This window comes from Coenobita brevimanus, chromosome 98, assembly GCF_032717465.1.
Source record: "Coenobita brevimanus isolate Jiangsu-jjx chromosome 98, ASM3271746v2, whole genome shotgun sequence".
NCBI lineage: Eukaryota > Metazoa > Arthropoda > Malacostraca > Decapoda > Coenobitidae > Coenobita > Coenobita brevimanus.
The window spans coordinates 41939437-41966692 of NC_137051.1; the positions used below are offsets into that span (position 1 = coordinate 41939437).

At 42.4% G+C, this 27256-nt stretch overlaps 1 protein-coding gene across 1 annotated transcript in view; it reads left to right on the forward strand.

The window, feature by feature from the left end:
• Window positions 1-27256, forward strand: part of LOC145414051 (uncharacterized) — a 271392-nt gene that overhangs the window by 235967 nt on the left and 8169 nt on the right. Inside the window, exons 13-16 of the mRNA XM_080283614.1 lie at window positions 2936-3067; window positions 3397-3560; window positions 4543-4657; window positions 9899-10033. Of these exons, the coding sequence (XP_080139740.1) occupies window positions 2936-3067; window positions 3397-3560; window positions 4543-4657; window positions 9899-10033 (546 nt within the window). The remainder of the gene's footprint in view (window positions 1-2935; window positions 3068-3396; window positions 3561-4542; window positions 4658-9898; window positions 10034-27256) is intronic.

The following is a 27256-nucleotide window of genomic DNA, read 5'->3' on the forward strand; positions in this document are numbered from 1 at the left end:
CCCGCGGTTTGGTCCAGTTTTTGCAACATCATTCTGGAATGACACCCGCGGTTAAAGGGTTAAATAGGTGCTATGCATGTCCGGTAGGGAGTTATTTAGGTGGTTTTCAAAGTTAGGCTGGGGTAGGGTCATAAGTACCAGTCAAGCAGGCAGAGGCCCAATTTCCGGACGGGACCACTTTCTGGACATGCCTTTGGCTCGGTTACATTGGATAGTGGAGGGATTGCTGTACATATATATATACTTGTATATATATAAATATATATGGAGCCTCTGTGGTACAGTGTTAAAGTGTGCGTTTTCGTACACTGAAGAATGAGGGTTCGCGCCCCGCCAGGGTAATAAACTTTGGGAGCGTTCTTCATGCCACGAACTGCATTGGTGGACACAAGGGGTGCTGTGGTTGAACCAGTGTCGCATACTGTAAAGTATGTTTGCACCCAGCAGGCTTGCGCGGGCCAGTTACACTTGGTTCACAGACTACACACATCCAAATCCACTCCAACACAACAATGACTCTTACAAGCACTTCTCACCCTACATACAATCTCTACCAGACAGAATAAGCCACTTGGTAGAGATACATTGGCTCTGTCGTCCCTACTTCATTAGGGATAGGCCGGTCCTTCAGTGGACACTTAAATGGCTGATGAGATGAGATGATATATATATATATATATATATATACTGTATATATATATATATATATATATATATACAGTAATCCCTCCAATATCCGACGTAATAGAGCCAAAGGCATGTCCGGATAGTGATCTTGTCCGGATATTGGGCCCCAGCCTCCTGGACTTGTACTTATGGACCCTAACTCAGAAAAACACCTATACAACTCCCTCTGGACATGCATTGCACCTATTTAAGACCCAAATCACACCAATAAGGGACATAAAAGACTGATATAAATGCAAAAGAACCATAAAATGAGGTTTTAGAGGTGAGTTTATACAATATTAAACATTCTGGGTACTTACAAGTCTCTGGCTCCTGGACTGGTTTGAACCGCCAGTTTGCAGTCCACAGTTAATCCTCTGCACTCTAAATTCTAATTTCTTAACACTGCACAACACTGTAAATTCCCGTGTGTTCTGGTGTCAAGGTATTGCAGTTTATTCACTGTTTATTCACAAAAAACAAGCACCTGTGGCTTTCACTGCTATAAGCATCTGCTCTCGATCGGATTTAGGCTGTGACTGTTGATGATGGCTGGGTAACAGAGTTGCCAGATCACAACGGCCACATTACCAAACTCCTCAATTTTCATTACCATTTTTAACTTTTCATTACCAGATTCTTAAAGCTAGCATCTGTTCTTCACTAGTTATATATGCAAGTGGAAATACATGTAATCACTCTTCTTATCATTAACAGCATGTTGATTATTATCACGCTATATAGGCTACCAAATTAATCAGAGAGAGCAAACAATCCACCATCTCCATCCTGTGTATCCTCATACATGTGAAAAATCCATTTGGTAATGCATTATTCTGATTCATTACCAAACGAATTTTTCATTACCAAATTGGCCCACACTTGGTAATGAAAAATACCAAATGGCAACCCTGACAGGGGAGGGGGGAGGAAGGAAGGGGTGAAGGGACCATGGTGTAACAGCTGTTTGGCACCATGCGGCAATTTCAAATTACTGGTGGGAAAAAAGTAAGATTTTTTTCGAATTTTTTGCGGTTTTTGGCCCATTTTGGGAATATTGGATCCCGGGACGATTATGTCCGGTTAGTGGGGATGTTTGGATATTGGGTGTTCGGATATTTGAGGGATTACTTATATATATATATATATATATATATATATATATACGTACTGTAAATTTATTGGACACCCAGCAGACAAGGATTCACACTACCATATTTCAATATTCTAAGGGTTTATTCTTTACCCTGATACTGTATAGGTAAATATTAAATATTATCAGTCATTAATATGCTGTAGCATATAAATTAGTTTATATAAATTAGTTTATATTTACCACCACATATTGTTATTCAGCTAGCCACTGCATTACCTTACTAAACCAATTCTTTGTTTGTTTTATGTGAAGCTCATTAGTTTGACCTAGGTGGTCGCTGTAGCCAAAGTTTGGTAAAGGGGATTGATATAATGGGCGTTTACTGTGCTTCACTTCTTCAAGCATGCCAACAGCAGCAGCAGCAGCAGCAGTAGCAGTAGTTGTAGTATAGTAGTAGTGAGTAGTAGTAGTAGTAGTAATAGTAGCAATAGTAGTAGTAGTAATAATAGCAGTAGTAGTAGTAGTAGTATTTGTAGTAGTAGCAGCAGCAGCAGTAGTACTGCAATAGTAGTAGTAGTAGTAGTAGTAATAGTAGCAATAGTACTGTAATAGTAGCAGTAGCAGTAGTAGTAACAGCAGTAGCAGTCTCAGGTTCATCTGAATTGTGAATCAGTTGGACCGCAGGCTGATGTTGCTTTTTTTTGGCCATCCACCATCCTCCTTTCAGAGGTTAGGGAAGGAAATAAAAGATGTTTGTGTAACTCCCAGCTATGCTAGTAGCAGTTCATGAAAGCATCCCTTTCCAGCACCAAGCATACCATTGTACAAATATACAGTAGATAAGCAGCACATGGAAGTATGGGATTTTATTAGGTACAGTTGGTGTTTACATTTCAGCAGTACAGAGCAGTACTGGCAAGCTCACCTCCCACCATTTACTATACAGTGCATATAACTTGGTGCTTCCTGTTACACCTTGGAAAGTAATAGCAGAGGAAACTGGGACATTTTTCTCCTATAATTTATGTTCATATAATGATTAGAGAGCATTGCTGTGAATTTTTCCATTTCATTGACTATGTTATGAATTGTTAGGATGATGTTGATTGCAGATTTAACATGATAGGATGTTGCCTTCACTGCACCATTTATATCCCCCCCCCCCCCCAGGGCCCGTGCTGCACCCATGACTGTCGAATGAAAGTGGGTGACAAGTGCCGGGATGACAATGGATGTCGTGATGCCTCTTTCTGCAATGGCCGTGGTCCCCAGTGCCCGCCGTCCACCAATAAGCCAAATAAGGTTGCTGAAATTCTCCTTGTTATTGTTTATATGCTTATCATATTTTTTGGTATTGAATATCATTGTATTTGCTAGTACACTCTAGAATATCTAGGATGTTGTTGCCATGGCAGTTGCAGTAAACCCTTAGAGTAAGTAATTAAACTGAGGTCAGCACAGAGTTTCATGAGTGAGATATAATGTTGCTAAACTCAAAGCTAAGCTCATGTTATTCTTGCCACCTTCCTTATCCTTAATGGAAAAAGAGAGAGTGAGAGTGTAAACTTTCAAGGTTATGATTTCATCATCATTACTGTTTGTCATTATGCATATTTAACTTTCTGTTTCAGACCATCTGCAATGAGGAGTTTGTATGCTATAAGGGTGAATGTAGTGGATCCATTTGCCTGGCATATGGATTAGAGTCATGTCAGTGTGAGCGACAGCATGGAGACCCTCCTACCAAGTCCTGTGAGCTCTGCTGCAAACTGCCTGGCGAGAACCAAATCTGCATGTAAGTTAGATAAACTTATTATTCATAAAGTAGTGTCTTATAGCAGTTTATTTCTGCCATGTGAAAGCAATTGTCAACAGCAAATGAGAGTCATAACAGATTATTTTTTTTATTTTTGTAACTGTTGTTATACTGCTAGTTTCCATGCTGGCCACACCGTACTGTAAGGTACAGTGGGCTTAAATTATTCCTGGTGAACATATTCATAAATTGCTTTACCCACAGAGACCAGCTTCTGTGCCAGATTATAATATTTGCAACAAAATTTCATCTTACCTGTTCTGAGGTGATACAGACATGCATCAGTATCATTATATGTGATACAACCATTATGGACAGTATACAAGGGAATGATCAGCTGTTGGTAGCCATATTTTTGATGGTCATGCTTTCTGGCTTGTGATAGCAGATATTGACACTGCCATGAGTGATATACGACTTTGAGATGGCTAACGCACCCTGCCACCCCGACTGACCCCAGATAGATGTGGATAAGATGAGACCACTGTACATCTCACTGCCTGTATTCTTGTTTCATTCTGTAAAATTCATAAAAGCCTCTTAGTCTTTTTGCATTCATTACCAACCCATTTTGCTACAGTTCATAGTGAGTAAGAGAAGGCAAAGGACCCCAACACTTCCCCATTTGCACTTTGCCGGTAGGGAGAGGAGTTAATTGTGGCTAACATTCCTCCTCCAAGGTCTGGTCCTGCACTGGATCTAATTCAGACTGATACAGATACACACACACATTGTTTTTAGTTCCCTTCTGTGCTTGAATAAATCTTTTGTATCATACCACACTCTGAATCTATGGCCAGTTTATTTTTCTACATCATGCCACATTCAGAAATCTATTTCCAAGCTATTTTTCTACAGTTCTTAGCATCATACCCTTCTCCAATAAATCATGTGCCCAGTCCATTTTCCAGTAGTTCTTAGAATCAAAACACATTCAGATAAATCTGTGCCTAATCCACAGGTCATCGTTTGAATGGAACGTGCCCCCATATGATATCCCTGACATGTATGCCAAGGCTGGTACCCCCTGCAATAACTACAAGGGGTATTGTGACGTGTTCAAGAAATGTCGAGAGGTGAGTGATGATCATCCTTCAAGTATTTTCCTTATCTTACTGCTTTGACTTTGTGTTCCATTCCTTGCTTTGGTAATTTTCCTTAATTTTCTATCCTTATTTTTTTTTGTTTTTTCATTTAATTGAAGCTGTAGCAGTAGTATTTTCAACCATACTTGCAAAATGTGTTGGATGGTGTCATTTTTGCATTGTTGCATTCTCCATACTATCTATCTATCTATTGCCAGACGCCTTAATCCCGTACGGGGTGGCCACAAACAAATCGCCTCCACGTCGCCCTGTAACCTGCCATTTCACTGCCCTGCTCGCAACTCACACCCCCCTCTCTCATATACCTCTCCACTCCATCCCTCCATCTCATCCTTGGCCTCCCTCTCCCTCTTCCCTCCTCCATCTCACTTACATGCACTCTCCTCGTCAGTCTCTCACCCTCCATCCTCACCACATGGCCAAACCACCTCAGTGTGTTCCTCCTAACACTTCCTATCACATTCACATCCACACCACAATGCTTCTTTATATCCTCATTTGTCAGCCTGTCTCCATACCTTGGAGGAATATTCACCGTGCCTGTTAAATGTTTAAAGGAGTCTGATTGATTATGTGCTTATGGGTAATGTGAAGTGCATGAGTGTGGGTAATTATGCTTATGGGGTAGAGTTAGGATTTGGGGGATATAAATGGCAATTGAATGTGGGTATGAATCGTTTAACTGATAATGCTGTACGTAATTATCCCACTCTCATGATTTTTCTTGCTCATTGAACCCTACTTCACCCCATCTTGTGGTGGGAAAACGAGGTCATGATGATGATGATGAATGAGAAAGATACTTGGGAGTGTCTTTGAAGTGAGGACAGTGAGAGGACTATGCAGAGGTTTGTATGATCATTAAAATGAAAAGTCAGGTGTTACAGCAGTGGAGTTAGGGTGTTTGAAACATGTATGCAGAAAATGGGTAGTATAAAGAAATACTGTGATTCATGAAAGCTGTGGAGTTAGGAAGTCTGTGAACAGTAGAATTGGAGATGGTAGGCTTAGATAGTATGGTCATATGGAGAGAATGAGTATAAAGAGAAGGGTGAAGAGTAAACATGAGTGAGTTTGAAGGTGAGAGGAGGTGTGGCAGGTCAAGAAGAAGGTGAATCATTTAGTTTTGTTTTGTTTCATTTATAAAGGCTGTAACATGCTTCCATGCATTGGCCTTGGTCACCTACTGGCAGCTCTACATGCTGCTTGATCTCTGACAGTCTCTTTGTTCAGTCCCTTATCCCTAAGGTCTGTCTCTCGCATCCCTACCCCCAATATCCAAACTTCTCACTTTCTGCACCCAATTGTCATCCCCCATCCTTTCCACATGCCCAGACCATCTGAATCTACCTCTTCTCAACACAACACCAATACACTCTAGTCCCAACCTTTGTATTAACTCTTCCATCGTAAACCTTGTCCCCTCAGGCCTCGCATTTAAGGACACACTGCATTATCCACCTAATAGATATGGTAAATGATTGTTTAAGGAACTGAGGCATGGATGTTTATGAGGTTAGGGAACTGATGAGGGATTGAGCTCTTTAGAAAAATTTTGTAAGAGGAGCACATGGCAAGGGTTTGGCATCCCCTTGTTTTTTTTTTTAACTTGATAGGCATTGGATAGACTTTATCTGATAGGAAATGTGAAACACATTAGCACATTAGCCTGTGAGGTGGAGTCAGGACTTCAGGGATTAAATGGTGAGGGAATGGGTGTATGACTCATTACATTAGGCATGCTGTTAATTAGTTCTCTATCTGTCATGTTTTTCTTTTTTCTTATTTTATGGAGCCAACCTTACCCCACATGTGGTAGGGAAAAAGAGATGGGATGATGATGATGATGATGACGACAACTCAAATATTAGTCTGTTAATTGCCAGACTCATATGATACAGGTGGACCAAATTTAATGAAAGTTATTGCAGATACAAGTTGAAAATCCAAATTGTCATGGGTAGGTTTTTCCTCTATTATACCTGCCTTGCTCATGATCCACTTTCTTTCCTTTGTTTGACCCACTTAAATAATACAGTACAATACTTCATACGCATTACAGTCTTCATTAGAGAGTAACAATTTCTTGTCATAATATTCAGGAAGTACCAGCATTGATTCTATTTCAATGTGTTTAATTAAGAACATGTGAGACAGCTTAAAAAACAAGGAGTGAAATCCAGAGCAATACCAGTTTTTTCCTTTAGAAAGGAACAAGGATAAGGTGAGATATTCTATTACTACAGCAGATAGAACCTATAGGTTATTATAAATGCAGTTATGAATACAGGCAATGCAATAAGACAGTATGCTAGTAAAGTATCTGTTTCTTTGGATTAAAAGCATGTAGAAGGCTATTATACCATGTAGAAAAAAAGGAAAAATTTTGAATTATGTAAGTTACAATGTTGGTGAGTGGGGTGTGCCTGCTGAGATAGATGAGAATGGGAGTGCATTAGTGGACATTTGTGCTGGGAGGGGGTTGGTGATAGCCAATACCCTCTTCAGGCATAAAATGATCCACAGGTATACATGGCGAGTGATGAGAAGGGTGGGTGGTGAACTGAATGAAAGGAAGGCAATGATTGATTATGTGTGTGTGGATGAAAGGATGCGAAGATGTGTAATGGATGCAAGAGCTTATAGAGGTTGGGGGAGTGGACTTTCTGACCACTACTTGGTGGTGACCAGAATTAGAATGCAAGTAAGATGGAGGAATAGAAGAAGGGAAAGACGAGAGGAAAGAGTAGTTGCAAGGAGAGTGGAAAGGTTACAAGAGGATGAGAAAAAGGCAGAGTATAAGAGAGAAGTGGAGGAACGATTGGGCAAATATGAATTGGAGCAGATGGGAGACGTGGAAGGTGTGTGTAAGATATTTACAGAAGAAATATGTGCAGCATGTGATGTGGTGTGTGGAAGGAAGAGAAGACGGAGGGGGGTGCAAGGAACAGCGTGGTGGACTGAAGAGGTGAAACAGGCTGTGGCACAAAAGAAGAAAGCATACAATGAATGGATGAGAAATAGGGGCGTGGAAGAAGTTGAGAGGCGGAAGAGAGAGTTATATGTGGAAAGAAAGAGAGAGGTGAAAAGATTAGTAAGAGAGAGTAAGAAGAGAGTGGATGAGGAATTTTGAAGGAATTTTTGATTGTAAAGTGGAGGGACTGTAAGAAAATGTTCTGGAGAGAAGTGAAAAGAGTAAGACAGGGTGGAAGTGAAGTTAGCAGGGGAGTGAAAGATGAAAATGGTAGATTACTAGTGGAGAAGGGAGAAAAAGTGAGCAGATGGAGAGAACACTTTAAGGAATTGTTGAACGTAGAGGATGGAAGTAATGCGAGTATAAATGGCTGAGGAATGGCTGGGAGAAGGAGGGAGGTGAGAAGACAGGAAGAAATCAGTAGGATAGAAGTTGTGGAAACAATGAAGAAAGTTAAATCGGGGAAAGCCCCAGGAATTGATGGAGTGTGTGGTGAAATGCTGAAGCATGGGGGAGAGAGAGTAGTAGAATGGATGTGGGAGATGTGCAGATTGGCCTGGGAGGAAGGTAGAGTCCCGGAGGATTAGAAGTCAGGTATAATTATTCCCTTGTACAAAGGAAAAGGGGAAAAAGAAGTGTGTGGTAATCATAGGGGCATTTGTCTTCTTAGTATAATAGGAAAAGTGTATGGTAGGATACTTATAGACAGAGTTAGAGAAAGAACAGAGAAATTAGTTGGAGAAGAACAGGGAGGCTTTAGGAAGGGAAGAGGTTGTGTAGATCAGATATTCATTCTTAGATCTTTAGTGGAAAAGTTCCTAGAGAAGGGAAAGAAGTTGTATGCGGCTTTCATGGATTTGGAGAAAGCATATGACAGGGTGGATAGACAAGGATTGTGGAAAGTGTTAAGAATATATGGAGTAGATGGGAAGTTGTTGAATGCTGTGAAGAGTACGTACGATGGTGTGAAGGCTGCAGTGTGTGTGGATGGTGAACTAAGTGAATTTTTCTCTTTGAAAGTTGGTTTGAAACAGGGATGTGTCATGTCTCCATGGTTGTTCAATCTGTACATGGATGGGGTAATAAAAGAGGTACAGGGTAGGGTAGTGGATGTTGGAGTGGCCCTGGTGAGAGAGGATAGTGTTTGGAAACTCCCTGTACTGTTGTTTGCAGATGATACTGTGTTGTTGAGTGAAGACGAAGGGGAGCTGCAAGGCTTGGTGGATGAGTTTGAGAGAGTGTGTAAGAAACGGAACCTAAAGGTGAATGTAGGGAAGAGTAAAGTGATGGTCTTTGAGAGAGGTGAAGTTAGTGAATGTACAGCGAGGTTGGATGGTGAGGAATTGGAAAATGTGAGTACATTTAAGTACTTGGGTAGTGTGATGAGTAAGGATGGAGGTTTGGAGGGCGAAGTGCTTGAAAGGGTACAGCAGGGAAGAAAGGTTGCTGGTTCTTTGAAAGCAGTGATAAGAAACAGGGAAATGAGCATGGAAGTGAAAAAGTTACTACATGACAGTATTGTGATACCAACTCTAACGTACGGAAGTGAAGCTTGGACATTGTTGGAAGGACACAAGTCAAGAGTGAGAGCAGTGGAAATGAGTTATTTAAGAGGAGCCTGTGGAGTCACGTGGAGAGACAGGCTGACGAATGAGGATATAAAGGAGCGTTGTGGTGTGGATGTGAATGTGATAGGAAGCGTTATGAGGAACACACTGAGGTAGTTTGGCCATGTGGAGAGGATGGAGGGTGAAAGACTGACGAAGAGAATGTATGTGAGTGAGGTGGAGGGGGGAAGAGGGAGGGGGAGGCCGAGGATGAGATGGAGGGATGGGGTGGAGAGGTATATGAGAGAGAGGGGTGTGAGTTGGGAGGAGGGCAGTGAAATGGCGGGGGACAGGGCGACTTGGAGGCGATTTGTTTGTGGCCACCCCAAACGGGATTGAGGCGTCTGGCAATAGATAGATAGATAGATAGACAATGTAAAAATGATGGAAAACTAAGACCTTATATGTATACTGTATATTCTGTTCTGTTATTGCCTCCTCGCATCCCCTCATATCCACCATAACTTAGTACTGTACTGTAATAGCGAAAATTGCTACTGTAAGAGGAGTAATCCAACTTGTGGTACAGCTTGAATCGTCATTCAGCTGGGGTCAGGTTGGCTATAAATGCTGTAAGCACTTTCATTCCCTGTGATGTGGCCAGATTTACATATCTGTTTCTTCCTATAGGTTGACCCATCTGGCCCCTTGGCAACACTGCGAGGGCTGCTGCTGAGTGATGAGTCATTGGCAAGACTTCAGCGGTGGGTGGCGAAGCACTGGTATGCTGTCACCTTTGTCATACTTGCTTTCCTCGTCCTCCTGGTAAGTCATATGATGAGTAAGTGTTTAAATATATTTTAGATTATATTATCACTGGGTATATCAGAGTGAAGACAATAAAGTTTGTGTGTGTGTGTGTGCACGCATGCATGCATACATGTGTGAACTTGGTTACTGAATGAAGGCAAAAAATGCTGAATATTGGGATAACATTTTCCATAGGTAAAAAGTGAGTTCAGGTTATTGCCATAGACATGATAAAATGATGGAAGTTTATAGTTTATTGATGTTAGATCATGGTACCCATTGTTAAGTACTAGTGCTTTTATTTATTTAGGGGATAGGATATTATTTTAAAGATGGTAGACTCCAGCAGAACCATCAGATGTTATCTTTTTGAAAGAAAAAGCAAAAGCTTATAAAATTGTGTGGTAAGTATATGTGTGGAGGCCTTAACCTCTTCAGTTCAACAGATCTCTTAAGCTGAATGAAATGTCTTGCAGTAACCCTAACAAAATATAAACATTGCTGTACTCAAGAGATTAAGAAAAATAGTTTCTTGCTCCTTCAATCTATGAGTCACTCTGAAGCTCAGTATCATCTGGCACTAGCCAGGATTAACAATAAAGAAAAAAAATGTTATCATACTGAAGGGGTTGCCTCATCTGTATTGGCATGTTTGTTTCTTAGCTTTTTTCACCATTTCTTCTTTGGGGATTGCTCTGATACTGATTATCATAGAATGAAAATAATGCAATTACCATACCAACTTTCTGCTAATATTTTTTTATTGCTTGGCTTTTGGGATATCAAATTGTTTTTTGCCTAGATTTCCTCAATATCAGGGGCTTGCAGAACTTTTGCATTGGCATTTTTATTAACATCATTCTTTCCTTGTACATTGAAAATAGTTATTTTAGTGTCTGGGTATAGGCGCTTGTTTCTGCCTGCATTGTGCATATCTAGTATGTACGTGTTCCATAGAATTATGATTAGGGTGCCTCCCCCCTGTAGTTGAAAATAACTGTTATCATATATATCTTTTCTTTGTTTGGCCATTCGCACATACAACCATTCCTCTCACGTCCCATCATATATTTATTGGTCACTGTGGCCAGCTGGTTTAGACTGTATGCCGTTGACTAAAAGGTCAAGTGCCAGCCCCTTCCAAAGGCCAGCAGTTAACAGAGGGAAGGGCATCTGCTTGTGGAGTGCTGCACTCTCCAGCAAAATCCTCCACTGGTATGTAGGGATAATTCCTTAACCCCTAAGGAGAGGAGTGTATGGTATAAAACTTCATCATTTTCATTATCGGTACATCCATTTATCATTTAATCCAGTATTGTTCCAGCAGTAGCATAGTGGCCTGTGGCCAAGCTACTTAGTTTACAATTATAAGGTGAGAGCAGCCAGTTACTCTTCCTTTAGCAGCATTACATGAACAATAAATCCCAGCCACCCCTCAGAATTATTCCCCTGTGATCCATGTATGATTGGATCACCTTAACTCGTGAGACACCAAGGTGATTAACATATTGAGTAAAACCAACATCTTAAGTACTGCGAGATACAGCACACTATTTTTGCAAGTCCTGTACGTCTAAAAAGCTCATATTAATACAGTAATACCTTGATATACGATACCCCTAGATGTGATGCCCCGGCTTAACGATGGGGTAGAAATTGCACCATACTCTGCCTAACGGTGGCCAAACCCCGGTTTAATGATGGGTTTTGATTTTTCTTACCAATTTTGATGATATTTTACACGAAAATTGTGTTTAGGTTGATTTGTAAACTGTTTTTAGACATCAATTAATGTGTTTTAGCCATGGGTGGGGTGAACATTATCATTTTGGGGTACAGATTGCTAAGCTTGATTTTTTCCAGACATATTTGATGATATTCAGATTTGATTTGTTGGTTTTAGTGAGTTGTTTACAAGTGTTATGCTTAGGTTAGCTTCCTTGACAGCTGTTTGGCCATTAAGATTGCCTTTAAATGTTTTTGGGCTCATGTGGGTGGGTTTCAGACTTGGTTTGGGGGGAAACCCAAGGCTGGTAAACAGTCCACATTGAAATACATGTTAAAAGTACCCCGATATACGATACCTCGCCTAACGATGGGGTTTTACCCAACCAGTTAGATCGTTAAACTGGGGTATGCCTGTATACTCCATTTTATGGGTAACTCTACACTGATTGACAAGCCAAATCGTTTCCTGTACACCAGGAAACCATTTGCTATATGCTGGGTGGTAACCATCAATCTATCTATTGTCAGACACCTTAATCCCATAAGGGGTGGCCACAAACAAATCGCCTCCATGTTGTCCTGTACCCCACTATTTCATTGCCCTGATCCCAGCAGGGCACCTGGTGGTTTAGTGGGTAATTATGGCTCTCCAGTCGGATTGAGCCAGTGAAGGTTTATATCCAGGAGGTGGTTGGGATTTATTGCTCATGTATTGCCACTCGGGGATGAATGAGGCTGGTCATTTTCATCTTATATGCCAGGACTAACCTGCCTAGCCCCGGGCTCCTACACTTCTCAAGGGACAACGTAGGATTGGATGATGGATGGATGGATACTTTTATGATCATTTTGTGCACAGTAACTACTGTATAACATGGGGAACGGGGAATTATTACTACGTTTGTATTAGTAGGGCAAGTATACAAGTATGATATTCTGTAATAGTGGGAGCACTCACCATCCACTTACTTGATGTAGTGCATCTCTTAGGTGTCTGCCCTTTCCTCTCCTTCATCCTTCTTTCCCTCCATCCTCATATGTCTTTCATTCCTTCATTCTTTCCTCGTCCTTGTGCTTATGGGTGACTTTACACTCCCTCTTCTGTCTTTCTTTCCTTCATTCTTTCCTCTTTGTTCTGCCTGTGAGTGACTCTACACTGAGTGACAAGCCAAATGGTTTCCTGTACACCAGGAAACCATTTACTGTTGGGTGGTAACCATATAACCAAATTATGGCACCTAGTGGTTTAGTGGGTAATTAAGGCACTCCAATGGGATTGGCCTGTGAAGGTTTATATCCAAGGGATAGTTGGGGTTTATTGTTCATGTAATGCCACTCAGGGGTGAATGAGACTGGTCGCTTTCATCTTAAATGTTAGGACCAGCTTGCCTAGCCCTGGGCTTCTACGCTTCTCATGGGGCAACGTAGGATTGGATGATGGATGGATGGATGATTATATATATACATATAAATAAATATATATATATATATATATATATATATATATATTATACAGTATATATATGTACACCCACTGCAAATTGACATAGAACCTATACACAGAATTGCTATGGGAGAGTTGTCTGTCTTTGCTTTGTGTATCCACCTCTACCAAGTGAATTTTTTGGGCAAGAAGTAACTGGCAACTCCTCTGGTGTTGGTGGGAGGTGGTGAAACACTCAGCACGTCAGCGCTTACCCAGAAACGAGGTGGGAGTATATGTTCCCGTCACTCTGAGCTTGCACCTCACTCTTTTTTCGTATGCATTACTGTTTGCCCTGTTATTTTCCTAGAGTCGAGTTGTCATCCCTGGAAAGTACTGCTCAAGGGATGAGATGGTCCATATCATTGTATGGGAGCAGGATAACGTCCCTATCATGAAGATTCTTGCTGTAGCACGCGGCCTGCCACCTGATGTTGTACTAGAGCACAAGCATTGGGGTGGAAAGAAGAGGACGACTTCTAGAGGTACAGATACGCTTCTGAAGAGGGAAGTAATCAAGAATCCTTGACTGACAGCAGCTGAATTGAAGAGATTGCATCACCAGATGTTACAAGAATTCTCAATTCGAACTATCCAACACTGCATGCAGAAGGAGCTGGGTTTGCCAAGCCGCACCGCAGCCAAGAAACCGCTTCTCACTGACCGGATGAAGAAGCAGCGCATTCAGTTTGCCAAGAAGTATGCACACTGGACATTGGATGAGTGGAGAAAAGTTATGTTTTCCGATGAAAGCACATTTCAAATGTTCCAGGTGCATTCTGCCAAGGTTCATCGCCCTGCCTCCCGTAGTCTATATGACCCTGCTTACACGGTGCCGACTGTTAAGCACCCACAATCAGTAATGGTATGGGGGTGTTTCTCAGGTGGAATGGGAAGGGAAGGCCTCTACTTTCTTCCTAAGAACTTGATGATGAATGGTGGTCGGTACATTCAAGTTCTGAAAGACAATTTGTTAAACTTTTTTGCTATTCATGTGTGTGACTTTTTCATGCATGATTCATCTCCATGTAACAAGTCAAGAAAGGTGACAAAATGGCTTCAGGATAATCGGGTTTGAGGTCCTTGACGGGCCTGGCAACAGTCCAGATCAAAATCCGATAGAAAACTGCTGGGCAAAGATGAAGAAAATTATGGTAGAGAAGACACCCTATCTGGACAACCTCAAAACTGAATTGACAAATGTTTTGTGCAAAGAAATGTCCTCAGATTACATTGGAGATCTAAGTGATTCCATGGCAAAACGCATCCAACTGGTCCTGAAAAACAAGGGAAACGTGATTTCATATTAATGAATGGCATTTCATGAACAAACATTGTGATATACTATGATTTCTCTGTTTTTTAATATCTTGTGGGGGGAGGTTGTAAGTTAATTTGTGGTAGCTGTGGTAATAATTTCTTGTTCCCTATTATATATCAGTCACTGTACCTCAGCTTTAACACCCTGCATTTAACATATATGCACACTTTTCTCAGAGGTGGTCATCATCATCATCATCATCACCATCATCATCGTCCAGTGTTCTATGTTCACGGTGGAGAGAACCAGAACTAGGCTCTTTGAATTCATTGTGGATGTTAGTAAGAGGAGAAAGGAGTATCCAGGAACCCTCTCTCACATCCTGCGTCGTAGAAACTGTCTTCTTTCATCCCTTTGAATAACTCTTAGTGAATGTGTGAATGGTATCTCCGCCTCAGCTCTTGACAGATTCTTCTGTGTGACTCTTTAAGCCATGATACCAAATAGGAATACCTTTACTCTGATCTCTCTAGTTTATAGTAAATATTAACACCTTTTATATGACCTGCAGTTAACAGATGCACAGTACATAGTCTTCCAAACCTCCACAATTGCTTTACAAACTACCATACCACAACCCTCTCATGCTCCCCACTCATCTTCCTCCTCTTTCCCTTCAACTATGCCTTTGCAGACACCCATTTTTGGCATCTGCACTATGGACCCTAATTTCAAGGAGGAACTGGAGCCTTCCCACTCCCTATCCTGCTCCAACCTTGAGGAGCAACAGATGCAAGACTCTCAAGGCTCCAATACCCCTCTTATGGGTATGATTGTCCTAACCATAACTTGGTCATTTCACCCACTCTGCTGATCCACCATTTCACCAAACACTCACCATCTGTTTTGACATTCAATTTGCTCACTAGTTTGTTTGACCACGATTCAGTACACTTTTTTCTTAGTCACATACTAATATATGTACTGTATATACCTTTGGTTGCTTACTTGTTTTTCCTTATCTCTTCATTTCATTGTTACTTCCTGTAGTCTTTTGCTTCATAATTATGCTTCTAGCTGATGTTATTGTTATTGTTCCCCCATTTTATGTGCCGTTTACTATTAGTTTTTGTTTAGGTTGTTGCTTTGTTTATCTACTTTTGCTTTTCACATCAGAGGCCTACTGCCTGCTGTCCCACACTTTTACTAAACTGTACTTTTTCTTTCAGATGTGTTTCTTCTTCAGCTACAGCTTAGCTCATCCCACACTTTTACTAGACTGTACTTGTTCTCTCGGATGTGTTTCTTCTTCGGTTACAGCTTAGCTCTCAGTTTCTATTCACCTTTGTTTTCTAAATGACCAGACTTTGTGGTTATTCAAGCCATGATCAGTTTGTCACATAAAGCAGTGCTTTGCAAAGCATGATTTTTTTTCTTTTAATTATTTAAATAATGCCTGCAATATGTGCAATAAATGACAAAAGCGTATGAGACTTGTTTTCAGTCAGCAGTAAATAAGAATGAGTTAATTCTATCTAGTGTAGTTTTGAAGTAACAAGGCTTGAGTTACCATGAGTGTAAAACGGGAGCTTATCATAGGGAGACGTTGCATGTTGCATGTGATGTACACTTCTGGTGGTGCATGTTACAGAGGAGGAAGTCGAAGTCTGATGATGAAAGCGACTGCACCCAAGATACTGAACTCGACCAAGATCTGAAAAGGAATGATCTGGAAAAAAATGAAAACCTGAAAGATACGTACAGTTATGAGAAAGAGGATGATCCAAACCTAAGCCAGGAATATCACACTGAATGTGATGTTAAGTTTAGCATGGAGGATGAAGGTAAAATACAGTATCCCAGTATGATTCCTTAGTTGGCAAGTTCTAGTCATCATTCCCAAAAAGGCATTTGTTTTTTGTCTCAGCTTTAATAACCCAACCTCAGACTCCTGTTAAGCATTACACATACAGTGCCTGTATTTGTCTGAGCATTTTTAATTCTAGCAGAAATATTGTACCAAACAATATATGATTAGTACTGCTGCTGTTGTTGCTTAACTCCAGTCTGTCTGGCCAAGCAGATCAACCACAGGTAAGCACCATGTATGGATCTGGCACCCTCTTTAAGTAGACAGCCTGCCATTAGGGTTGGACCAACCAAGATCCTTCCCATGGTGAGGAGCAGGTGATTAGTATTGTATTACAGTACTAGTTAATGTATTTTTCAGGTTTTGAAGTTATCAGTATTTTATAGAGTATGGTAGTTATTGTATTTTGGATTTACCCAGTTTATTGGGTTGTATTTGATTGTACATAACCAGTACCTATATCATATAATGCATATGCAGTATTATACTATTTGTGCTTTACCAAGTACTGTACTTGAGTACACTTTACAGCTTAAAACAAATGATACTGTAACTTATGTAACTCCAGTGATAATACTGTAGTTTATTTTATATCACACTATTTCACATGAAATCTGTGCAGTATAGGTAAATTAGTACAAACTCAGGTAGGAAAATACTGAGTACCATTCAGGTGAACATTTACACTATTACCTATTTATTTTATTTGTCTCAGCATGGAGCTGCCCCTTCCATGGTAGAAAAAATTTGCTTTGGATTGGCCTGAATGTACTACAAAGTGCTGTACATCCTTGGTAGGAAGGGCTTAACACTTTGATAGCAAGAGCTTCCTTCAGCTGGTGTAAGCAGGAATAAAATATGTGTGCCTGATACAATGAAAACACGTGTGCATGCATGGATAGATGATAATCAGCTGAGAGAGGCCAGAGCAGAGCAGTGACTGAAGAGATCACTTTGCCATTCCTTTTAAAAACAGAAAGATTTTGTCAAACCACAAATTTGTGCAGCTATTTCAGCCTTCAGAAATATTTTTCACCTTAACTAAATTACGTTAACTATTGGTTTAACATTTGTTGTACCCATACTTTAATGTATACTCTTTTATATACCAGTAAATACTGTATTGTTTCTGGTGAAAAGTGAAATTACTGTTTTGGACTGCATTTGGGACATACAGCAGTTAATTTCCCAAATCCAGATTTTTCTAACACTGCCCCCAACTACCTTATACATACTGTGATAGATAGTGATATAAAAGTCGGTTATCAGTGCTTCAGCGTGTCCTGCTTTATTAAAACATGCTCCAAAGTGTCTCCGGTAAAATCTTAGATTAAGTATTTATTCTGCTTAGGACCCAAAGTCCAGAACTTTTAATTCTTTTTCAAAGACAGAATGGAAGATGTTGACATAGTACCCGGTAATTGTGTTTGGCATGCTCATACAGTATTTCAGTATGACCTCATTCATATCTTAGGAGTAAAACAGCCTTTAAAGAAGTTCTTAGTCTGGTGTTTTTAGCCCAATGCTGATTTCATGTGTGTAGTTTGTCAAGGAGAACATGTGAAGATTGTCAGGCGTGAAGAATTGATCTTGTCATTGAGTCTCTTGAGTGTGTGGAAGAGTTTTGTTTTTTAAGAGACATGTTGTGTTCTGGCGGTGGGGCTGGAACTAGCTCTGTGGCTAGAGTGAGGAGTGGTTGGAAGAAGTTCAGGGAGCTGTTGCCTCTTCTGACATAGAGAGGGCTCTCCCTCCTTGCTAAGGGATCTTTGTATGCAGCATGTGTCAGGAGTATAATGCTGTGTGGTAGTGAGACCTGGGCAGTAATGGAAGAGGATATTCGCAGGCTCAAACATATAGAAATTACAGTGATTGGGTAGATGTGCAGTGCTTCCTTGAGTGTGAGGCTTGGGGGGGGCTAGGTTTATAATGGAAGAGTGAAGAGGAAGGGTGGGACTGAAGTGTAATGGTATTGTGATGAGGAAAGGTAAATTGAGATGGTTTGGGCATGTGGAGAGGATGGGGGATGACAGTTGGGTGCAGAAAGTGAGAAGTGTGAATGTTGAGGGTAGGGTTGTGAGGTAAATAAAAAAAAGACCTTGATTGAGGTCATGGAATGTGACCTCTGGGTTAAAGGACTGAACAGGGAGGCTGCCAGAGATCAAGCAGCATGGACCGCTGCCATTAGGTGACGAAGTCCTATGCATGCAAGCATGTTGGAGCCTTTATAAATGAAACAAAAAGAAATTAACAGTACTGGGAATGCAGGATATTTTATTACTGCAGTCTTTCAGTTTGAGATTGTACATTATAAATATTATTAATGTTAGAAATGATTATCTTCATCATCCTAACCCAGTGTCACCTTTTTACATTGGGTAGAATAATCTAGAGCATGGCCCAGATTTTCTCAGTGTGAGGAAGGAAGAATGGGGTTACAGTCCACCTCCCTTATGCTGTAGAAGATACGAAGTTGCATGTGCTGTACGGTGGGGTCACCGGACACCCATGTCAGGTCAGGAGGAGGAGTCTCCAGTCTCCAACTCCTGCATCTCTTTGTAACATTTTACAACATGAAAGGAATGTCATTCCTTTTGTCCTTCTTGTGGAAAAGAGGGTGAAGGTGGTGATTAATGGTTAAGGATGGAGTATCGCAAATCTGATGAAAGCAGGTTAAGCTGTGTTTCTTGCCGATAGTGAACAGGAGCTTTGGAAACTTGTTCAGTGCTTTATGAATGTTTGTGAGTGGCGTGGGTTGAAAGTAAATGTAGATAAGACTCAAGGAATGGTTGCTGAGAAAGTAACTCAGTATGATGTGTTAGTAAATGAAGAAAGACTCTGTATAGTGAATATGCTAAGAAGACTTTGATATAAAACAGAATTCTGAGTATGGAGGCTGCAAGAGGAATGTATGAAGATATGTTAGTGCCCATTTTAATGTGTGAGACTTTGGTATGACACAAGTGTGAAAAGAATAAGAGCTGCGGATGTTACAGAGCAAAGCTGATCATTTGTGCCTCATTGTGCCTGGAGCTGTTCTCCAGTCATTTTTCTCTGATCGATCTTTTTTGTGTACTGCTGTTAGGTTATATTATAAATTGCCAGTACCCGTGAGGCACTTGACTTCTGCTTAAGGGGCAGTTCAGAACCTTTCTCTTTTCAAAGAGCTGTGATCTAGGGAGAGGCATTGTGATGGATGATTATAGAGTTTAAATTGCTGCCACCTCCACTGACAAAGCTTGCATATGAAATATATCATAGTTGTCTTTTTTTTAGTGTAAAGGTGCTGAAAGTGTGTTGAGCACTAGTGAATTCCTTTTTGGAGGAGCTGGCGCTTTGAGAAACAAAAGACCAAATTACAGTAATCCCTCCACTATCTGATGTAATAGAACCAAAGGCACGTCCGGAAAGTGGTCCTGTCCGGCTAGTGGGCACCAGCCTCCTGGACTTATGGACCCTAACTCAGAAAAACACCTATACAACTCCCTCTGGACATGCATAGCACCTATTTAAGACCTAAATCACACCAATAAGGGACATAAAAGATTGAAATAAATGCAAAAGAACCATAAAATTAGGTTTTTGAGGTAGGTTTATACAATATTAAACATTCTGGGTACTTACAAGTCCCTGGCTCCTGGACTGGTAGTTATGGACCCTAACCTAGCCTAACTCAGAAAAACATCTCCCTACTGCACATGCATAGCACCTAAGACACTACATATTCACACCAATAAGGGACATAAAAGAGTGAAATGAGGTGTTTGAGGTAAGTACAGTAATGAAAATACAGTACAGTACAGTATGAAACATTCTGCCTACTTACAGCAAGTCCCTGGCCATCTCGATGAATAACTGCCTCCTCTCAGACTCTGACAGTAAGAAGGATTTCCTGAAGCACTTGCAGTACACTGTTCATGAAGTCTTGCACTTAACTTAGTCATTCACACTCAGAAGTCCATTCTCTTCACACTGCACACTCTTGTCTTATTTATGCTCCATGGTCTTTGAGAGAGGTGAAGTCAGTGAATGTACAGCGATATTGAATGGTGAGGAATTGGAAAATGTGAGTACGTTTAAGTACTTGGGTAGTGTGATGAGTAAGGATGGAGGTTTGGAGGGTGAAGTGCTTGAAAGGGTACAGCAGGGAAGAAAGGTTGCTGGTTCTTTGAAAGCAGTGATAAGAAACAGGGAAGTGAGCATGGAAGTGAAAAAGTTACTACATGACAGTATTGTGATACCAACTCTAACGTATGGAAGTGAAGCTTGGACGTTGTTGGAAGGACACAAGTCAAGAGTAAGAGCAGTGGAAATGAGTTATTTAAGAGGAGCCTGTGGAGTCACATGGAGAGACAGGCTGACGAATGAGAATTTAAAGGAGCAATGTGGATGTGATAGGAAGCGTTATGAGGAACACACTGAGGTGGTTTGGCCATGTGGAGAGGATGGAGGGTGAAAGACTGACGAAGAGAGTGTATGTGAGTGAGTGAGGTGGAGGGGGGAAGAGGGAGGAGGAGGCCGAGGATGAGATGGAGGGATGGGGTGGAGAGGTATATGAGAGAGGGGGGTGTGAGTTGGGAGCAGGGCAGTGAAATGGTGGGGGACAGGGCGACTTGGAGGTGATTTGTTTGTGGCCACCCCAAATGGGATTGAGGCATCTGGCAGTAGATAGATAGATAGTAACTTAATAAGTGTTGCACACTGCACTTTAAGTCTTTTCACTCTTAAAACCAATTTCAAAACAAATCACACAAGTTTATGTACATTAAATTTAGTCCAAAAATTGTTTGTCTTTTCACTCAAATTTTTAATTTCTTAACAATACTGTATGCACTGTTTTTCTTTCACTGCACAACACTAAATTCCCGTGTGGTCTAGTGGAGAAGTTCTTGCCGTTTAATCACTGTCAGAGTCTGAGAGTATTGCTGGGAGGTGACCTAGGGGTGCGTCGCTGGGTCGTGGTGATGGCGTACCCACTGCAGACGACTCAGAAGATAGACGCAAACTCAAGTCGAGCGGTGACTCCAACGTGGCTGATGTGCTAGGCTGTGGCTCGGAGCATGAGGGCCTGTCTTGGGAAGGCAACGGAGTGGAGCCAGGGCTGGGCACAGTGGGGGTCACAGGCCTGAAAAAGCTGTCAATCGTTGATTGACGCAAGGAACGACGATTCTGACGATTTATGATGCGCTGCCTGAAAGCACGCACTTCCTCCACAAGTCCCAAGGGCCCCATCTCCCTGTTGCAGTCCAGGTGTTCCAGGTAGTCCAGAATGAACCCTAGGTGTTCCCGGAGTGCGCTCAGCTTGGGGTTGGCTGGAGTTGTGTCATGCTGAGAGGAGTCCACATCATCGTTGCTGTCCTCGTTGGAATCCTCAAGCTGGGTACTGACACCTGCAACTGAAGATGCGATCTCGATATCAGACAGGGTCTGATACCCAGGATCGCCCTTGTCGTCATCCAACCACTCACGCACTTCGTCCACATCAACATTGTCCCCATGCGCACGTAGACATGCATGGAAGTCATCCACGTCAAAACCTAGGATATCGTGCTCCACATCCATTCCGAGAAGCAGACGAGACCAACCATTTTTAGAGTCTTGACAGGGATTTCCTTCCATGCACTGGCCCAGTTGTAAATGGCAGACTTGATGTTGTAGCGGCAAAGGTTTTCCAAAGTCCGCTGGCCCCGCGTGTCCCGTCCCTCCCTGCGCTCATCCTTGTCCTCGAGAACAACCAGCACCTCGTCCAGGAACTTCTGTCGGTATAGGCGCTTCGTTGCCACGATCACTTGGTCCATTGGTTGGATGAGAGCAGTAGTATTAGGTGGCAGAAACATGCACCTAATGCGGCCATTCTCAGCCACCAAGTCCTTGTCGCACGGGTGGGCAGGTGCATTGTCGAGGAGAAGGAGGGCCTTTACCTGGTCGCGTGGGATTCCCAGTTTCTCTGTCTGGTAATGTATGACCTTGATGAAATGGCGGTGGAACCAGTCTTTGAAGATGTGGGCTGTGAACCATGCCTTCAAGGAATGGTACCAGACGACAGGAAGGACATCCATCACCCCACGAAGACACCGAGGCTGCTTTGCATGGCCAACAATAACGGGCTTAAGTCGGTGCATGCCGTTAGCATTGGCACAACACAAAGCAGATATCCGTTGCTTGCAGAGCTTGCGGCCAGGTACGTGCATCTCTGTCTTCTCGGCTAGAGTGTTCGTAGGCAAAGAGCGATAGAATAAACCAGTTTCGTCAGCGTTGTAGACTTGACTGAGAGTGAGGCCCTCCCTGTCGATCAAGCCCTTCACTTTGTGCCGAAACTCCTCTACTCCATTCTCGTTAGCGTCCAAAGCTTCGCCATGAGACTTACGGTTGGTAAGGCCATGTCGTAACTTGAACGCAAAGAGCCAACCCTCGGATGCCTTGAAGTCTAGGGCGTCGTGAAGCCTTGCGAACTTCTCAGCAGCAGCCTTCAGCTCCGTACCACGTACCACCACACCAGCAGCACGTTGCTGTCGATACCAAATCAACGTGGAGCGGTCGACTTCAGCAAACTTGGGAGTAAACATCATCTTCTTCTGCACGTTGCGTTTTCTTTTCGATGAGAAGTCAGCCGTGTACTGCATGAGTTTGTCTCGGGATCTCTTAATATCAAACAAAGTAGATTGGGCCAGGTTGAACTCACGGAGGATGCGTGATGAAGACCATCCCGCATCTACTTTCTCCAATATCTCCCGCTTCTTCTCCAGAGTCAAAACCACTCTCTTCCTCTTCTCAGGCAGCGGGGCCATCATCACACACACAGAGGAGAGGCACAAGAGCAGCAGGAGTGCCTGCAGCAGGTAAGGCACCACCACAAATGTGAGCACGTGGGCAGCCATGACGACGAGCTTTCACTCACGACAAGAGATGGGCGGAAAGTGGGGAGGATGCAGGGGCACTCTAGCGGTCGTCGGAGGAATGACGCACCACAACAAAGCTGTCCTGCGCCGCGTATGCCAAGTTCAAATTACGGGCGGGAATCCCCCACCCCCACCCCCCCACCCCGAATTTTTTGCGGTTTTAGGACCATTTTGGGAAAATTGGATCCCGGGACGATTATGTCCGGTAATTGGAGATGTCCGGAAAGTGGGCGTCCGGAAAGTAGAGGGATTACTGCTATTATTATTATTATTATTATTTTTAGTATTTGTATTATTATTATTACTTATTATTATTATTATGTTGTGGTAGGTGGGGGCGCTCACCATCCACTCACTTGATGTAGTGCTGCTCTCGGGTGTCTGCCCTTTCCTCTCCATCCTTCCATTCTCTTCTGTCTTTCCTTCATTCTTTTCCTTGTCCTTCTTCCTACGTGTGACTTTACACTTCCTCTTCTGTCTTTCTTTCCTTCATTCTTTCCACTTCCTTCAGCCTGTGGGTGACTCTACACTGAATGACAAGCCAAATGGTTTCCTGTGTACCAGGAAACCATTTATATGGTAACCATATAACCAAATTTTGGCGCCTGGTGGTTTAGTGGGTAATTATTACGCTCCAGTCGGATTGAGCCGGTGAAGGTTTATATCCAAGGGATGGTTGGGGTTGATTGCTCATGTAATGCCACTCAGGGATGAGTGAGGCTGGTCACTCTCATCTTAAATGTCAGGACCAACTGCCTAGCCCCGGGCTCCTACATTCCTCACGGGGCAATGTTGGATTGGATGATGGATGGATTATTATTATTATTTATTATTATTATTATTATTATTGTTATTAAGATTGACCCCATGCAGGTGTATATCCAAGGGGTGGTTGGGGTTTATTGCTCACATAATGCCACTGAAGGATGAATGAGGCTAGTCACTCTCACCTTAAATGTCAGGACCAACTTGCCTAGCCCCAGGCTTCTATGCTTCTCATGGGGAAATACTGGATTAGATGACGGATGGATGGATGGATTATTATTATTATTATTATTATTATCATTATTATTGTTGTTGTTGGTAACCATACAACCAAATTTTGGCACCTGGTGGTTTAGTGGGTAATAATGGAGCTCCAATATGATTGAGCCGGTGAAGGTTTATATCCAAGGGATGGTTGGGGTATATTGCTCATGTAATGCCACTCAGGGATGAGTGAGGATGGTCGCTCTCATCTTAAATGCCAGGACCAACTTGCCTAGCCCTGGGCTTCATTGCTTCTCATAGAGCAACGTAGGATTGGATGATGGATGGGCGGATTATTATTATTATTACTAAGTCAAGAGTGAGAGCTGTGGAAATGAGTTATTTGAGAGGAGCATGTGGAGTCACATGGAGAGACAGATTGACAAATCAGGAAGTGAAGGATCATTGTGGTGTGGATGTGGACATGATAGGAAGTGTTAGGAGAAACACAATGAGGTGGTTTGGCCATGTGGAGAGGATGGAGAGTGAGAGACTAATGAGGAAAGTGTATGTGAGTGAGGTGGAGGGGGGAAGAGGGAAGGGGAGGCCAAGGATGAGATGGTGGGATGGAGTGGAGAGGTATATGAGAGAGGGGGGTGTGAGCTGGGATCAAGGCAGTGAAATGGCAGGGGACAGGGCGACATGGAGACGATTTGTTTGTGGCCACCCCTTACGGGATTAAAGCATTTGGCAATATACAGATAGATAGATTATTATTAAATGTGACTCTTAACCTTTGCTGAGCTGCAGACCTCATATTAAGCACAATGTTGACTACTGCATGGGCCATGCTGCAAGCCTCATATGAGGTACAGTTTACATTGGTTGTAAAACAGTGGCTAAGGGGAGGCAAAGTACCTTACAAAGAATCAGCCCAGCAGGGGTTACTGGATATATGTGAATGCATAGAGTGGATAGGATAAGAAACATAATGATTCATGAAAGATATGGGTGAAGAAGTGTGTTGATACAATAACAGGGTAGAAGCGAGAGTTTCTGAATTGTATGGTCATTATAGAGAGAATGGATATAGACAGGGTGATGAAACAAGTATATCTGAGTGAGGTTCAAGTTGGGGGGGGGCATGATAATGGAAATGGTAAAAGAGTGCGTGAGAAAGTTGTTTGCTTAACCACAGTCTTTCTGGTTGAGCAGACCTGAGGACCACAGGTAGGTAACTGCTTCTGTGGGGTTGTCCTGTTGGGACAGTACAGTATTGTACGTATACTCGGTAGGGAACTGGTGCCCCCTTATGATAGATGGTGCCTTGTCAGGATCTGATTAGGGTCCCTCCCCACAGCAAGATGCAGGGAAGCATATGAAGGTTTGGCCTCTGGGTGTATGCTGCAGCTGCTCAACCCAGGGTGCACAATGCCACCTCATGGAGGCTTCTTGTCAGTACTCTGGTGACTTGAATGATTGTGTGCCTCATTTAATTTGGAATACTGTACTGTTTAGGGTTATCCCTTTTTCATAACTGATCCTTCCTTGTTACTGGATCCTACCTCACCTCATCTTTATGTAGGAAAAAGGGTCAAGATGATGATGATGATGATCAAGAATACATAGTTAGAAGGTGAACATGACACACATATGCTCATTAGCATCTTTAATTTGTAAGATTTTAGCAGTCCTACAGCTACCATGAATATTCTCAAAAAATGTGACAGCTACCATCCTTGTTAGCGATACATGAATGACTTATATTAATCAATTTAGGAACCATAAAAAATGCTAAAATAGAATAACTTCAAGGTTTAGTTAAAAATTTTTAGTGATATCACAAGACAATCTCTAGTAGAGATTTTAAAAAGTCAAAAAAAGGTGTTCATCCAAATAATTATCTACATAAAGAACAATATTTGTATAGGATGTTCCTGCTTTGTGATGACAGACATACATTTGTACTGTATATGTGTGTGTATGTGTGTGTGTGTGTGTGGAGGGGGGAGATTTTGTCTCTTTATATAGGGTGCACACACCCCAATACCAAATCCGTTGCTGTCATGGGGGGGCTCTGGGATCTGGGGCTGGGGCCTGATGGTGGGGGTGGTGTCACTATGTGCTGCTCCCCCTGCCCTCAGGTCCCAGCCCTTGACCCTACAAATTTTGCTTGATCCTTTTTCTTCTCTTTCTTCTATCTTTGTTTTCTTCTCATCTTCCTAATGTGTGAGAGCCATGGGTATGGTAGCCCTATGTATCTTTTGCCTTTGCTCCTGATTTGGGCTCTCAGGAGTGGACCAGTTTCTTTCCTGATTGTACAATCCGGCTTACCATGGCCAACAATGAAATCCTTGATCTAAATCTAGGAGCAATGGGAGATGCTCCTCCTAAACCTTCTCCCACTCATGTGGATCCCCCTCCCCTACTTTTCCACTCCTTTCCTCCTCTTCCTGTCCTGCTGTTTCTTCTTTTGATCCCCCCCCTCCCAGCCACCCCACCGAGGGAGACACCCCTCCTAATATCCCTGCCTCGACACTGTCATCCTTGAATGGCGTGTCAGACCTCCATGTTTCCGACAAGTGTCTTTGTCTTGACCCATCACCTCTGACAGCCTCACTCACCTCGTCTATGGTTTCTTTCTCCGCTGCCACTGCTTCTATGGTCGTTACATGGGAGCCTTATACCTCCTTGGTTCCGAACTCGACCCTCTCGGCCCCTGCAACGTTCACCATTACTGGTGCTCCCCAACCACCTCCATCTGTGATGCCGCTCTCCTCATTCCAGACATGGGGCCCCCCATATTCTTTCCCCCTTGCTAGATTTTATATGGTGCCCTCTGACGTGGTTCCGAATGATATGGAATTTCAGAAACTGCTGCTTAGATCTGTGGGTGAGGACGTGACTCTCCACTCACGCTTTGACAAATCACGCCTTGTCACAGTTCACTCTGACATCTAAGCCCGTGCCCTGCTCGCTGTTACAACTGATGATGGTGTGCCTCTGGACGCAGATAAGGATGCACACATGA